A 15300-nucleotide genomic window follows, 5' to 3' on the forward strand; every position below is an offset into this window, starting at 1 on the left:
AGAAAAAAAAAAGAAAAAAAAACCACAGGGTGGGGGCTGGAGAGATGGCTTAACAGTTAAGGTGCTTACCTGCAAAGCCAAAGGACCCAGGTTCGATTCTCCGGGACCCACATAAGCCAGATACACAAGGTGGCACATGCATCTGGAGTTTGTTTGCAGTGGCTGGAAGCCCTGGCACGCCCATTCTTTCTCCCTCCCCCTCTCTCTGCCTACTTCTCTCCCTCTCTCAAATAAAATAAATAAATATATATATTAAAAAGCCAGGCACAGAGTAGCTATCATCCCAGTGCTATGGAGTTGGAGACAGGAGGATCCCTGAGGCTTCAGGCTTGGGGAGAGACCCTGCCTCAAAAAGGAACAGGGAACTGAGCACCATGGCGCACGCCTTTAATCCCAGCACTTTGGAAGGCAGAGGTGGAAGGATCACTTTGAGTTCAAGGTCACTGTGAGACTGCATAGTGAATTCAAGGTCAGCCTGGGCTAGAGTGAAATGCTATCTTGAAAAACAAAACAAAAACAGAGTAAGGGAAGCCTGGCGTGGTGGCGCACGCTTTTCATCCCAACACGTGGGAGGCAGAGGTAGGAGGATCGCCATGAGTTCTAGGCCACCCTGAGACTACAGAGTAAATTCCAGGTCAGCCTGAGCTAGAGTGAGACCCTACCTCAAAAAACCAAGGGAGGGGGGTAAGGGGAGGAGTAACTGAGGAAGCCACCACCATTAACTTCCAGCCTCCATGTGCACACGCACCCACACATGCAAGTGCACACACACACACTGCACACCCCCCACCCACGAGGCAGAACACATCTGCACTTACTTCCCCTGCTTCCTCAGCAGTTCCTACAGTGACGCCACTAAGAGGAGAGTAAACACAGGGTGAGGCGGCATGTGCAGTCCTAACTGGAGCAGTGTTTGTCCACCAGAGGGTCCTCAGGGGGTGTGTTGTTAACCCTCTGCTTTCCAACCTCCATGAGCCGAGAAAGCCGCACGCAATGAACCCTGGGGCATGTGGTCACGTTTTCAACATCAAGGTTCACAGGGAGTTTCGGGAGGGTCAAGGGGCTTCCCAGCTAGCACCAGTTAAAAAAGACTGGAGGCTCACTCCGCTGGGCTTTGCAAAAGGTGAAAGTGGCTAGACACACCCGCACCCACGCCCACAATGTTTCTAGGAACTGGAGAGATGGCTCAGTGGTTAAAAGTGCTTGCTTGCAAAGCCTAGTGGACTGAGTTCAATTCCCCAGCACCCACGTAAAGCCAGATTCACCAAGTGGCTCGGGTGTCTAGAGTTCCTAAGCAGTGGCAGGAATCCCTAACACACCCATACTCTGTCTCACTCTCTCCCTGCCAATAAATATTCTCTTTAAAAATGTTTCTAGGGGCTGGAGAGATGGCTTAGCGGTCACGCCACTTGCCTGCAAAGCTGAAGAACCTAAGTTTAATTCGCCAGTACTCACGTAAGCCAGCTGCCCAAGGTGCTACATGGTTCCAGCATTCATTTGCAATGGTATAGGCCCTCGTGTGCCCATTCATATTCTCTCTCTTTCTCAAATAAAAATAAACGTTTGCATTAAAGATTTATTTTTATTTATTTGAGAGAAGGAGGGAAAGAGAGACAGAGAGAGAAACAGAATGGACACACCAGGGCCTCCAGCCACTCCAAACGAACTCCAGATGCATGCGCCACTTTAGGTATCTGACTTACGTGGGTCCTGGAGAATTGAACCTGGATCGTTAGACTTCACAGACAAGCACCTTAACCGCTAAGCCATCCCTCCAGCTCAGTATAAATGTTTCTAAAGGCTACAAAAATGATGGAAATAACACTGAGAATGATTCGTTTCTTTGTGACAAGAATCCGTATGTTAATACAAAAGTGGTAAGAAAAGATCCATCCCTAGGGTAAGACAAGGCCCACTAAAAACAGACCCTAAAGGAAGCTCTAGGGATTTCTGGCCGTGAGCCCTGCTCATCTGTGTGGCAAATGTTTGTTGAGCAATGGGAACTCCCTCACTGAGGATGCCCTTCCGGGGTCAGACACTCAACTTCGGTGAATTCTCAGCAAAAACCTTTGAAGGGAGACCATAAAGCAGTGACAGGGCGCTGGCCTCCACGATCCCCGCAACCACTGTCCTCCAATCCTTGTGCTGAGTCACCTCTTAGCCCTGCTGGCTTCCAGCTGCGGTGCGGCCTGGGCCCCAGCTGCTCTTGAACAGTGCAAGACCAGCTCAGCCAAGGGACATGCTGCTATCTGGCTTTCGACAGCCTGTTAAAGAAAACCATCTGTAACCCATGGGCTGAGATGGCACATTCTGATCAAAGCAGAAAAAATAAAAATATGAATAGAAGAGACATGGCAATAAGGGGGAGAGAGGCGGCTTGGCGGTTTAAGGCACTGGCCTGCGAAGCTTAAGGATCCAGGTTCAATTCCCCAATGCCCATGTAAGCCAGGTGCACAAAGGGGTGCATGTGTCTGGAGTTCTTTTGCAATGGCTAAAGGCCCTGGCTCGTCCATTCTCTCTAACAAATAAATATTTTTAAAAAGTAACAATGCTATTAATCTCTACTTATAAAACCAACTCACTGTAACATACAGTCATCAAACACAAGAGAAGCATCTACTATCTGACCAGCTAAGCGCTGGGGGGACACGAGATCAGATGGCAGCAGCCCATGGCTAAGGCACATCAGAGACACTAACCCCATCTACTACCCCAACCCCGTGTGTGTCAGGAATAGATGTAGATACACTGCATGTCAACAGGGGTTTGTTTCCCCTCTGTTGCACAAAGTAAGGTTTTCTTCTACCCTCATTCTCTAGCAGAGAAAGCAGATTCAAAAAGGTCAAGTTATGGGCTGGAGAGATGGCTTAGCGGTTAAGCGCTTGCCTGTGAAGCCTAAGGACCCCGGTTCAAGGCTCGGTTCCCCAGGTCCCACGTTAGCCAGATGCACAAGGGGGCGCACGCGTCTGGAGTTCGTTTGCAGTGGCTGGAAGCCCTGGTGTGCCCATTCTCTCTCTCTCCCTCTTCTTTCTCTCTATGTCTGTCGCTCTCAAATAACTAAATAAAAAATGAACAAAAAAAAAAAAAGGTCAAGTTACTTAGCCAACTGCAACAGAAATAGAGGGCTAAAGAGATGGCTCAGCAGTTCAGGTACTTGCTTGGCGAACTGTGCTGGCCAGAGTTCAATTCCCCAGGGTCCATGCAAAGCCAGATGCACAAAGTGGCAAGAGGTCCCTGGCACATGCCATCTCTCTCTCTGCTTGCAAATCATGAAGGAAGGAAGGAAAGAAGGAAGTGCTAGCAGAAGCAGCTTAGATTTGAACCAGGACAGGCGGCATGGCTCCACCCTGATAGAGGTCTGAAAAAACGCAGAAAAGACCCAGCCACTGCCTAAGGGAGTAGGCAAAGGTAATAGGGACAATGTATTCATTGAGGGCAACTAGGAGTTAGCAAGAGGTTTCCTTCAACATAAAGGGTTAAAAATACCAAAAAGGGCTGGAGAGATGCTTAGCAGTTACAGCGATTGCCTGCAAACCCTAAGAACCCAGGTTCGACTCTCCAGGTCCCACATAAGTCAGATGCACAAAGTGGCGCATGCATCTGGAGTTCATTTGCAGTGGCTAGAGACCCTGTCACGCCCATTCCGTCTCCCTCGCTCCCCTTCCCTGTCTCTAATAAATAAAAATGCTTAAATACCCCCAAAATAAAAATAAACAAATAAGCAGGGCATGGTGACACATGCCTTTGATCCCAGCAATCGGGAGGCAGAGGTAGAAGGATTGTTATGAGTTCAAGGCCAGCCTGGGACTACAGAATGAGTTCCAGGTTAGCTGGGATAGAGTGAAATCATGACACAAAGAACCTAAACAAAAAAAAATTACCCATCAGAAAGAATGAAGAAAAAGAAAATGTGTGTGTACGTGTGTACAAGCGTGCACACCAGAGGCTGATGTTGGGTGGCCTCCTCAGTATCCCTTTGCCTTATCCTGTAAACCACGGTCTAACCCTGGAGCTCGGGTGGTGGGAGGGTATACGGATCTCTTGTCTCCACCTCCTCAGTGCTGGGATTACAAGCGTGGACCTTACTTTCTTGTGGGTGGGACAAAATGCAGAATCAGAAGCTGCTCACAGAAGAAAAGGGCTTAGTGTCAGTTTATGGCTTTCACAGTGGGGAAGGCAAGGGGGAGGCAGGAACCCGGCGCCACATTGTCACACAGACAGAGAGGACGAGACCAGAGCTCAGCTAGCTTTCTTCTCTTTGTTCGGTTCAGGATCCCAGAGCCCAAGGAATGGTGATGCCCACTTAGGGTGGGTCATAATCCAGAAAATCCCTAACAAACCATGCCAAGAGCCTTGATCCCATAGTGACTGTAAATCCTGCCAAGTTGACAACCATAGATTAACCATCACCACAAGGTGTGGGCCACCATGTCCGGCTTTTACATGGGTGCTGAGGATAAGAACTTGGGTCCTCATGCTTACACAGCCAGCATTATTTCCCCAGCCCCTGAAAGAAATTTGTTTGTTTGTTGTTTTATTTCTTTTTTCAAGGTAGGGTCTCACTCTAGCCCAGGCTGACCTGGAATTCACTATGTGGTCTCAGGGTGGCCTCGAACTCATAGTGATCCTCCTGCTTCTGCCTCCCAGGGGCTGGGATTAAGGTGTATGCCACCACACGTGCCAGAAATTTTTTAAGGAACTTTATTTATTTGGGGGACAGAGAAAATGGGCACACCAGGGCCTCTAGCCACTGCAAATGAACTCCAGACACATGCGCCACCTTGTGCGTCTGCCTTACATAGGTCCTAGGGAATCGAACCTGGGTCCTTTGGCTTTGCAGGCAAGGTATCTTCACCACTAAGCCATCTCTCTAGCTCCCCTGAAGAAAAATTTTAAGACATGAAAGTACAATTCTAATTTCACAGGCAAGGAGTTTCTCTAAAGAGCTCGAGAAGCTGGAAACGGAGCCCTGACCTCCTTTAGTTCTGGGAATGTGAATACAGTACAATGATTCCCCATAGATCACGCTGCAGTCCTTGAAGGCCCCTCTGTCCCAACCTGGACAGGAACACCATTCATGGAGCCAGGGCTCAGAGACCCGAATGGGAGCAAATAGAAACTGAATACCTCGCCAAGCCTGTCTGACAAGTCTTTTCCCTACACTGGGGGAGGGGGAAGAGAGCCACATGGCCCCAAAGGGCAAAATTCTCAGAGGATAACAGGTGCTTTCCTGAATGGAGTTGACAACTCCAAAAATCAGCTGTAGCTTTGTGGGCTGGAGGACAGAGGCCTTTCAAGATGAACTCCACAGCAAGAAAATCAGAAGGGTGCAAAGCCTGTTAGGAACGCGCAATGAACTTGGTCGTTTTAAAACATAGCCATTCTGGGGTTTATCTTTCCAGGTGCTTAATTCACTGTATATAATTTACTGAGGCGGGCGTGGTGGCACACGCCTTTAATCCCAGCAGTTGGGAGGCAGAGGTAGGAGGATCACCACAAATTGTAGGCCACCCTGAGACTACGTAGTAAATTCCAGACCAGCCTGAGCTACAGTGAGACCCTACCTCAAAAAAAAAATACATACATATATATATACACACATATATACATACATATACATGTGTATGTATTGTGTATGTGTGTAGATATATATATATCTATCTACACACACACATATGAATCATATCCCATAAATGGTTCAATGACAGATTACCACCATTTACACCATTAGGTTTCAGTCACTCCAGCCAACAGAAACAATGGGGTAGACTGTCTCTACTTTGAAAGCAGGTGCATGTTCGTTCCCAAAGTTGCTAAGTCCACTGCTTGCAGTTCCAAGTGTGACTTTCCTCCTCCACCATCAACACTGGCTGCAATGGTTGACACCCAAGACAGAACCCACATGACCAGACCCGAACTGTACAGTGGGTTCTCTGGCCCAGCTCAAGGACATGGACTATGACCCTCAGAGAAAGTGCGCCCAGTCGGGGGGGGGGGGGGACACACAGCTGTAGCTCCTGTAATTGGCAGCACTTCCTCAACATCTAGCGGTTGTCACTTGTAGGAAGCTGGGGAGAAACTGAGGCACAGCTCTGCAGCAGCTGCATGCGAAGAGGTGAGGGCCTCTCCCAACAGAGGGGACAAGGACACTGACCACGTCTCTACTCCAGCTTCTCCACTGTACCCTGGGATGGGGGGCCTCTGCTTCCTGGGGCTGCCACTCAGGGGACCCAGGGCAAGGGCTTCTCTACTCCCCAGGCCATGGGCTCACTTGCTCCCAATCAGCTCAGGTAAAAACTCTCACACTGTTTTTTGATGATTTTCTTGTCAGTACTCAACATGATATTAAGTAGGTCATGGGCACATGCACACACACGTGACCACACACAAGTATTAAGAGAAGTGTTGCCTATGATATTAGCAAGATAAAGGAATGAGCAATATTCCAGCCTAGTTCAAATGTTAATATATAAATATAATGGGTATCTATTTACATGTACTGCATACCACATAGTGTGTATCACTGTATGCTTTGAATACAGGTAAAAATGCATGTTTAATATGACTTATGCTATATATAAAACACACATACTTAAGCCAGATGCACAAAGTGGCACATGCATCTGGAGCTCATTTGCAGTGGCTAGAGGCCCTGGCACACCCATTATCTCCCGCCCCCCACCATTCATTCATACATACCTACATACATACATAAACACAGTGGGTGCAAAGTCATAGGAAAACTCCAACAAGGCCATTCACATCACTACATGAGATCTGGAAATTGGATCACTCAGAACCAGACGGGTCCATGATGTTCTTAGGGACGGGGAGACCCTGAACGCGCAGAACCGCTCGGTCCGCCCCATGTCACTGGGTGGCTGGAGTGAGGTGGCCTTCCCGTAGCAGGCTACTCAAGCCCCTGGGCCCTCAGATGCACCCCTCAACTTACTGGAACTTCGAAGGCCTCCTGGGTGTCATCCAGCATCTGGATCTGGATGGTCATGAGCTTTCCTGAAGGTGTGGGAGGTGGCTTCTGTCCTCGTTCCAAAGTGCTGATCCCCGAATTCTCCAGGGCCCCCAGTCGTGATCCTGGCGTGGGCTTCTGCTCTATCTCTCCCATGATGAAAGTAGCTTATAAAATATCTGCAGGAGACAGCAGGAAAGAAAAACCCATTAGGGAACTCTTCCAAATCATGTGGGTAAGCCTTGCTGTCCCCCCTTCTTGCTTCCGCAAGCTCCCCAAACCACACTCACCAGGTAAGGGAGCACTCTTCCCATCTACCATGCAGCAATCACGCATGCAGCCACCCGCAGTTTATTGGCTTAGGAGGTCATGTTTAGGCATGCAAATATTTTTGCATGTTGTTCCTTTGCATATTTTTGCATGCTGCACATCTTAATTCTTTTCTGGTTTCACAGTCAGCTCTCAACTATTCACGCAGACTCCGTTGGGCTCCACATGTTATTATTCAGTGTCTCCTATGAGTTAGGCTCTACTTTTTACACCCTTTAAAGTCTGGTGGAGAGAGACAGACAGTGTCTGGGCCCGACCATGAGCATCCATCCATTACCTTGTGAGCACACAATAACTACCGAGGAATGGGGACTTTTTTTTTTAAATATTTTATTTTTATTTATTTGACAGAGAAAGAGGGGGAGAGAAAGAGACAGAGAATGGGCACGTCAGGGCCTCCAGCCATTGCAGATGAACTCCAGACGCGTGCACCCCCTTGTGCATCTGGCTAATGTGGGTCCTGGGGAATCGAACGTGGGTCCTTTGGTTTTGCAGGCAAACACCTTAACCACTAAGCCATCCCTCCAGCCCAGGAATGTGGACTTTCTAAAACTAACTGGTAACCCACACACTAGCTGTCCAGCAGATAATCTGAGGAAATGAAAGCACACACAGAGGTAGCATAAAATCGGGGCTCTGTTCTCTGTTCCTGCAACTTGTTTCAATGATAATAACTTCCCAGTTCATTTCTTTCTAGCCACCTATCCATCCAGTTCGTCCCCTTTCCCAAGGACCCACCATCCATATAGCAGTATGGAAAGGAGGATAGACTTAGGGTGCCTGGACCCCTGAAGGTGAAATGCATGGGGAAGTTTGCACTTGTTAGAAATCAAAGATGACATGACTTTCTTTGGGGGGGGGGGTTCGAGGTAGGGTCTCGCTCTAACTCAGGCTGACCTGGAATTCACTCTGTAGTCTCAGGGTGGCCTCGAACTCAAGGTGATCCTCCTACCTAAGCCTCCCTATTGCTGGGATTGAAGGCGTGCGCCACCACACCCAGTGATATCACTCTTTAATCACTTGCCTAGTTCCCCAGAGACCTGTTTTTCCACAAACAGGACCCCTCCTGGGAGCGAGGTCTTTCTTAGGATTTAAACATTGTGGTTGATCAAGTTCAGCCCCTGGAACTTGGTGCCAGGGCTAACCTCTTCCTGAGACAGCCACTACCCCTAACCAACCAGCTGGCCCTCTGGTTCACCTGAGCCACAAGACAGCCCAGCATCCTAAGGTTATAAATATCTTTGCAAGGGGAGGGCAGGCTCTCGGTCTCTCTGATCACTTGGGAACTTGCAGCTGTGGGTGAGTTTCTCCCTTGGCAGGGACTCCACTGAGGCCCAGCAGGGAGGGCACCCTAGCCCTTACTCTCCACCTGGTTTCCTTATCCCCTGCACCTCCCCACACAGCAGGAGCTCCTTGAACTTTCTTTTTTCTTTTCATGCTTTTTTTTCCTTGGCCCTCCACTTGGGATCTCTAGCCACATGGGGGGGGGGGGGCTTTCCTTAGGTTCTACTTCCCTCAATAAATATAATATTTCAGTAATTATCCACAGTTTTCTTTTTTGTTCAATTCTTTAAAATTAGAAGTGAACCTAGGGTTTGGGGTGTATTGGCAAAGGTTATTTTCTATGAACAAAACAATCCTCTTTGCTCCCCAAATAACTGCTCCTCTCTCAAAACGCTCACCCTCTCCCTTCTCCCGCTGCCTCAGCTAGGCACCGTGTCATACAGGGCTCTCGCTGGCTGAACTTTGGCCCCTTCCTCTACCTGGAACCTCCAACGATTACACCTCAGTTCTCATGTTTCCTGGACCTTGGAAGGGAGATCAGATGCTGCCAGCTGACTCACGTCCCCCATGGCACGAGGAACACGGGAAGAGAGCCCTAAGCTGGGTAGTCTCAACACTGCACTGCCCACCAAGGCACAGTGAGGCTCGGATCAGAGCTCGATCAGAGGGCAGCTGGGACCCAGGCTCCATTCTCCAGGACCTGGAAAATGGAATGTGTAAGGAACGAGATGATCCCTTCTCTGCAGCGTACCATGACCTTCCTGTAGCTCTTTGTTTCTAAATACCTTTGTGATTGCATAGCATAGAATGTTCCTTGCTTAAATTCCCCCCGTGTGACCTATGTAATCTTGTGACTTCTTGTAATAGCCCCCCTGTGTTTAACAATATGCAACTTTGTGGTTTAACTCCTGATCCTGTTTTCAGTATAAACATCATGTGGTTATTTCCCCCTTGTGCATCTGGCTAACGTGGGACCTGGGGAACCGAGCCTCGAACCGGGGTCCTTAGGCTTCACAGGCAAGCGCTTAACCGCTAAGCCATCTCTCCAGCCCTCATGTGGTTATTTCCAATAAAGCTGAGTCTCCAAACAGATCACAGCTGCATCTTGGGACCCCAAACTCTGGGGTGCAGACCTGGCACACCAGCTTTCTTCTTTTTCTTTCTTTCGACCCCATTTCTGTGCGACACCAGACACCACAACAGACCGACGTAAGCCAGATACACAAGGGGGCGCATGCATCTGGAGTTCTTTTGCGGCAGCTGGGGGCCCTGGCACACCCATTCTATCTACCTCTGTCTCTCAAGTAAATAATTTAAATAAAAAAAGATGAAACAAGACTTAACTTTTTAACACCCAACACAATGCCTTGCACCAGCATGTAAGACTGGCCCGCCAATACTCAGTGAATCACGCGTGGGTGATGCTATATTCATCATGAAGCCAGCTGGGCTCAAAACCGTCTGCATAAGCCAAAGTGTCTTTCATAATAAGTGTGTTTTGTGGTGGCTCATGCTTAAAAATAAATGTTGGTCTTTTGGAACTTTTGTTTTGGAGGAATGGGCATGGACTTGGTGCTTGCAACTGTAGGTACCTTCTGGAGTGGTTAACCAAGTTTTATGGACTATTCTAATAAGAGTTTGAGAATGCTAAGTACAGACAGTATTGAACTTCAATGCTTGGCTTATGAACTTTTTAAGGGGAAGGAAACACTGCAGAGGACTTTGTTGGAACTGGGCTACTGGCATAAGGGCTGGCTGCGTTCTACTGCCCAGGCTCAAAGAGTTTGATCAAGGTTCAATTTATAATGGATTGATGGATGTGCTTGATTAAAGACAATTGGACTGAGAGATTATTAAACTGGAAAAACCTCAAGAAAGTTAAAATTACCGGCACTGAGACTGGTCTTAGGTCACTGAACCTGCTATTGTCAAACACAATAGCAATCTTTTTTTGCCCAACTGCTTTACACTAAAACAATGGAAAAGATTCCTGAGGAAAGTCAAAGAAATGCAAACTCTTTTGGAAAGAGTTGAATGGAGACAGAACCTACTTTTCAAGGTTACGATTTATTTGAATTAAGAATATGGCTGTGTTCTACACACTTGGTATTGGTTTCAGGAGCATGAAAAATGTTTGGAGTAGTCGTGAATTGCACATGGTTCCAGGAGCCTCTGCTGAGTGCAGCGGGGGTAGACCTGATGCCCTGATAGGCTCAAAGAGCCTTTGGAAGATGGACCGTGGTTTGCATGAAGACCTGAAGATGTTTTGGATATACCACGACTATGCAATGGCTACACTGCTGGCCTAGGATGGAAGTGTTCCCTGGCTACTCTGCCCAGGACCACGGGGCAGAGATGAAAAATCTCTGAGACTGTCAGTCTCTGGTTATATTGAACTTGAACTGCAAAAGTTTGATGATGGTTGAGTATGCATTGTTTTAGTCTCTCCTTGCTATGCATTTTACCAGTTGAAAATGTTTACTCTGTACCTTTATAAGTTGGCAGTATTTAACTTGTTTGATTTTACAGGACTTACTACCTTAAATTGGCCAAAACTGTGGGGACGTTTGAAATTAAACTGAGTGCAGTTTACAATGTGTGATGGTTATAAATCTATTGGGGGCCAGGGGCAGAATGTGGTAGTTTAAATAGATGGCCCCCACTGTATTCAGTGTTTTATTAGTTTGCCATTTCTGCCATTTATGGAACTTCCCCTGGATCTATAAACGTCAATAAGTATCCCTTCCTCCATTAAAAAAAACAAAAAAAAAAAAACCCTACACCATCACACCATCCCTCAGGTGAGCCTTCCCCATTCCCTCTTCTCTCGACATCTTTTCCTACTTTGGTGCCTCTCACCCACCCGCTCGGCCCTGCACTCTGCCACACTCGGGGTCCTGTACGCTGGGACTGCCACTGTACCTACATCGTTTTGCACGAAGACCCCAGTGAGGGACTAATTCTCCCATGCCACTCCCCACCCACAAAGGAGCTAGCTCTAGACAGAGGCCACACCACAACCAGCCCCTCACCCCCTGGTCTGAACAATCTCTTTTCCAAGCTCATCAGATGCATATTCATTCTAATTTTTAGCACCTTGGTATTTATCCCTAACCCAAGGGCTAGACAGATGGCTTGCAGTTAAGGCGCTTGCCTGCAAAGCCAAAGGACCCAGGTTCAATTCCCCAGGACCCGCGTATGCCAGATGCACAAGGGGGCACAGGCGTCTGGAGTTCGTTTGCAGTGGCTGAAGTCCCTGGTGAGCCCATTCTCTCCCTCTTCCCCATTTGTTTCTCCCAAATACATTAAATTTATCCAAGTGAGTAATGACTACTTTGGTGCCTTTACTTTCTTTCCCTAGGGTCAGTCCTCAAATGACCCCATGCCTGCATTTATTTCTACTTCCAGAAACTGCCAATTCCCAAAGGATATCATGTTGGCCCTTCCATCTCGTGCCTGCATAGGGACAGTCGCTGAGCACACCAAGTGCTATTGAATTCAAACGTGAGCCCAGGCGTGAGGTTGGAGTTTAGCATCCCGGGAATGTCCAGGGAAACAGCCCAGGAACGCCGGACATTAACAAGTCATTAAGCGGCAGCCACCACTGATGCTGGACATCGAAACTGAGAAACCCATCATGCAGGGCTGTCTTCTGAGTAAACAAGTCTAAACAACCCCAAGACCTCCCCTTATAAATATTAACCCAGGCTCTCCTCTGAACGTTGCCCCCACTGACTTCCTCAGACCCCCTGGATTCCCACAACAGTTGTCAATATGAGGGACAAGTTATTAAGAACATGAGTATTCCAGCCTAAAAGTTCTTACATCTATTTGAAAAGTTACTTAAAAAGATGTAGCAACAGCAAAGTAACAAAAAAAATTTAATATATTTATTGATTTCTTTATTTGAGTGAGAGAGAGAGAGAAAGAGGGAGAGAGAGAGAAGAGAGAACAGATGCACCAGGGCCTCCAGCCATTGCAAACGAACTCCAGACGCATGCGCCACCTTGTGTATCTGGCTTATGTGGGTCCTGGGGAATTGAACCTGGATCCTTTGGCTTTGCAGGCAAGCACCTTAACTGCTAAACCACCTCTCTGGCCCAAGTAACAAAAAAAGGAGAAAAAAAAATTTTAACTAGCTGGGCGTGGTGGTATATGCTTTTAATCCCAGCGCTTGGGAGGCAGAGATAGGAGGATTGCTATAAATTCAAGGCCAGCCTGGGAGTACAGAATTCCAGGTCAGCCTGGGCTAGACCAGGGCTAGAGCAAGATCCTACCTCAAAAACAAAAAAAAAAAAAAAAACACTAAAGCTGTCTTGTCATAATATCCTGGCTTAAAGATCTTTTAGAATCCGCCCCCAAGCAATAAAGCACTCACACAAAAATGTAAACTTCTTCCCCAGCGAGGACATCTGGAGCCCACAGGGTAGCCAAACTGCAGTGAAGGTCAGACAGGAGCAGATGCGAAATGCTTACACAGTCTGTCACCAGCTCCAGCTCTCAGACAGGCATGGCACAGCCCGGCTCCTCAAATAGGAACGTCAGCTGTGAGCCAGCAGTGACAGTTTTGGAACGACAGGGACAGGTAGGCAGATGGGCAAGGAACAACTACCCTGGGAACAGGTGGTGTGGGGGGTGTGAACCAGAACCCCACACCAGGCCGTACCTGGAGGAAGCGGCCAACTGCAGGAGCAAGGGGAAGGCAGCAACTGCGTCTCGGACACTGCCAAATGGCCACCACCCAGGTGCCAGCAAGCTTGAGATCAGCAAAGCTGACACGTACCACCACCACGACACACCACGCATACCCACAAGTCTTTTTTTATTATGATTTATTTGAGAGAGGCAGAGAGAGAGGGAGCGTGCGAAGAAAGAGCGAGAGCACATCAGGGTCTCTAGCCACATGCAAAGAGATGCATGCACCAACTTGTGCATCTGGCTCACATGGGTACTGGGGAATTAAGCCTTGAACTGGGGTCCTTCGGCTTCACAGGCAAGCACTTAACCACTCAACCATCTCTCCAGCCTGTATACCCACAAGTCTTAAAAAATCCCATTAGCACGGGACAAGGAGTGAGACTGTCTCAAAAAAAAAAAAAAGCCAGACGTGGTGGAGCACACCTTCTTTAATCCCAGCACTCGAGAAATAGAGGAAGATGGTGATCACCATGAGTTCAAGGCCACCCTAAGACTACATAGTGAATTCCAGGTCAACCTGGACTAGAGTGACACCCTACCTCAAAAATAAAAAAGAAAAGCCATACATAGGAAAGCAAAAGGTGATGACAGACAACAGAAATTCCACATGCAACAGATTAAAATGCTGCCCAAAGAGGTTGGGCACACAGCTGTAATCCCAGGGCTTGAGAAGCTCAGGCAGGATGGTCTGGAGCTCAAGGCCAGCCTAGGCTACACAGCAAAACCCTGTTTCCACACCCCCTCCCTCCAAAATTGCTCATATTGTTAAAGTCACAAAACTGAGTACAAAGGACTGGTAAAAATCTGACAAAAATATATAACAGGACCTGGAAGAGTTCAAAGATATCAGGAGGAAATAATGCCTAAATGCACATTCCAGGGGAATTTTAAGAAAAAAAAAAGGATGATTAAAAATGTAGGTTGACTATATTAAAAAATCCAAGATCTAAAATGCCCCAAAAGCCAAAATCTTTTGAGCACCAACATGACATCTCAAATGGAAAATTCTACACCTGACTTTGTGTGACGATGGTAATCAAAAGGAATTCATACTAAAAACATATAAAATTTTTTAAAAAATCTTTGGGCAGGGCATGGTGGTGTACGTCCTTAATCATAGCACTCAGGAGGCAGAGGCAGGAGGATCACTGTGAGTTGGAGGCCAGCCTGAGACTACACAGTTGAGTCCCAGGTCAGCCAGGGCTAGTGTGCAATGCTGCCTTGAAAATGCAAAAGTCTTCAGACTATAAAAAATACATAAAACAAACAACCTTGGATTTAGTCCTGGGTCTCATCCTAAAATGTCTCATATATTCCTGCAAATATTCCAGACTCCAAGAAAATTCAAAACCTTAAAAAATATATATGTGACACCCTAGACATTCTGGATAAAAAGGTCTCCAACCAGCATCTCTAAACTGCAAGCAAAATGGGCAGTATCTTAAGGGAAATATATACTAGTGAAATCATGAGGGTTTGAAGAAAAACATTTAAGAGAAGTGCATGGATCAAAACAACAGAGAAAATGGAGCTGGAAGACCAACACAGGTGATCCAACATGCCCGTAAGTGCTATTTCAAAAGATGGAAAAAATACATATATACACATATATACGTATGTATGTAGGGAACACAGAAAAATAAAGAGGTTAAGGCATACTTCAGAAACACACACCAGAAGTAAAAGGTTATCTGAGGCTGGAGAGATGGCTTAGTATTAAGGCACTTGCCTATGAAGCCTAAGGACCCAGGTTCAATTCCCCAGCACCCATGTAAGCCAGATGCACAAAGCGGCATATGGGTCTGGAGTTCATTTGCAGTGGCTAAAGGCCCTAGCATGCCCAGTCTCTCTCTCTAATAAAATTCTATTATTAAAAAAAAAGATGCTGGGCTGGAGAGATGGCTTCGTGGTGAAGCGCTTGCCTGTGAAGCCTAAGGACCCCGGTTCGAGGCTCGAGTCCCCAGGACCCACATTAGCCAGATGCACAAGGGGGCGCACGCGTCTGGAGTTCATTTGCAGTG

The 15300-nt window shown here is 47.3% G+C and overlaps 1 protein-coding gene across 4 annotated transcripts in view; it reads right to left on the reverse strand.

Moving 5' to 3' along the window:
• Window positions 1-15300, reverse strand: part of Farp1 (FERM, ARH/RhoGEF and pleckstrin domain protein 1) — a 336683-nt gene that overhangs the window by 229315 nt on the left and 92068 nt on the right. For all 4 annotated transcript variants that reach the window (XM_045145776.1, XM_045145775.1, XM_045145777.1 and 1 more), the window contains exon 2: window positions 6953-7146. In XM_045145776.1, the coding sequence (XP_045001711.1) occupies window positions 6953-7123 (171 nt within the window). In that variant the 5' untranslated portion in view covers window positions 7124-7146. The remainder of the gene's footprint in view (window positions 1-6952; window positions 7147-15300) is intronic.

This window comes from Jaculus jaculus, chromosome 3 (genome assembly GCF_020740685.1).
Source record: "Jaculus jaculus isolate mJacJac1 chromosome 3, mJacJac1.mat.Y.cur, whole genome shotgun sequence".
In the NCBI taxonomy this organism is placed as follows: domain Eukaryota; kingdom Metazoa; phylum Chordata; class Mammalia; order Rodentia; family Dipodidae; genus Jaculus; species Jaculus jaculus.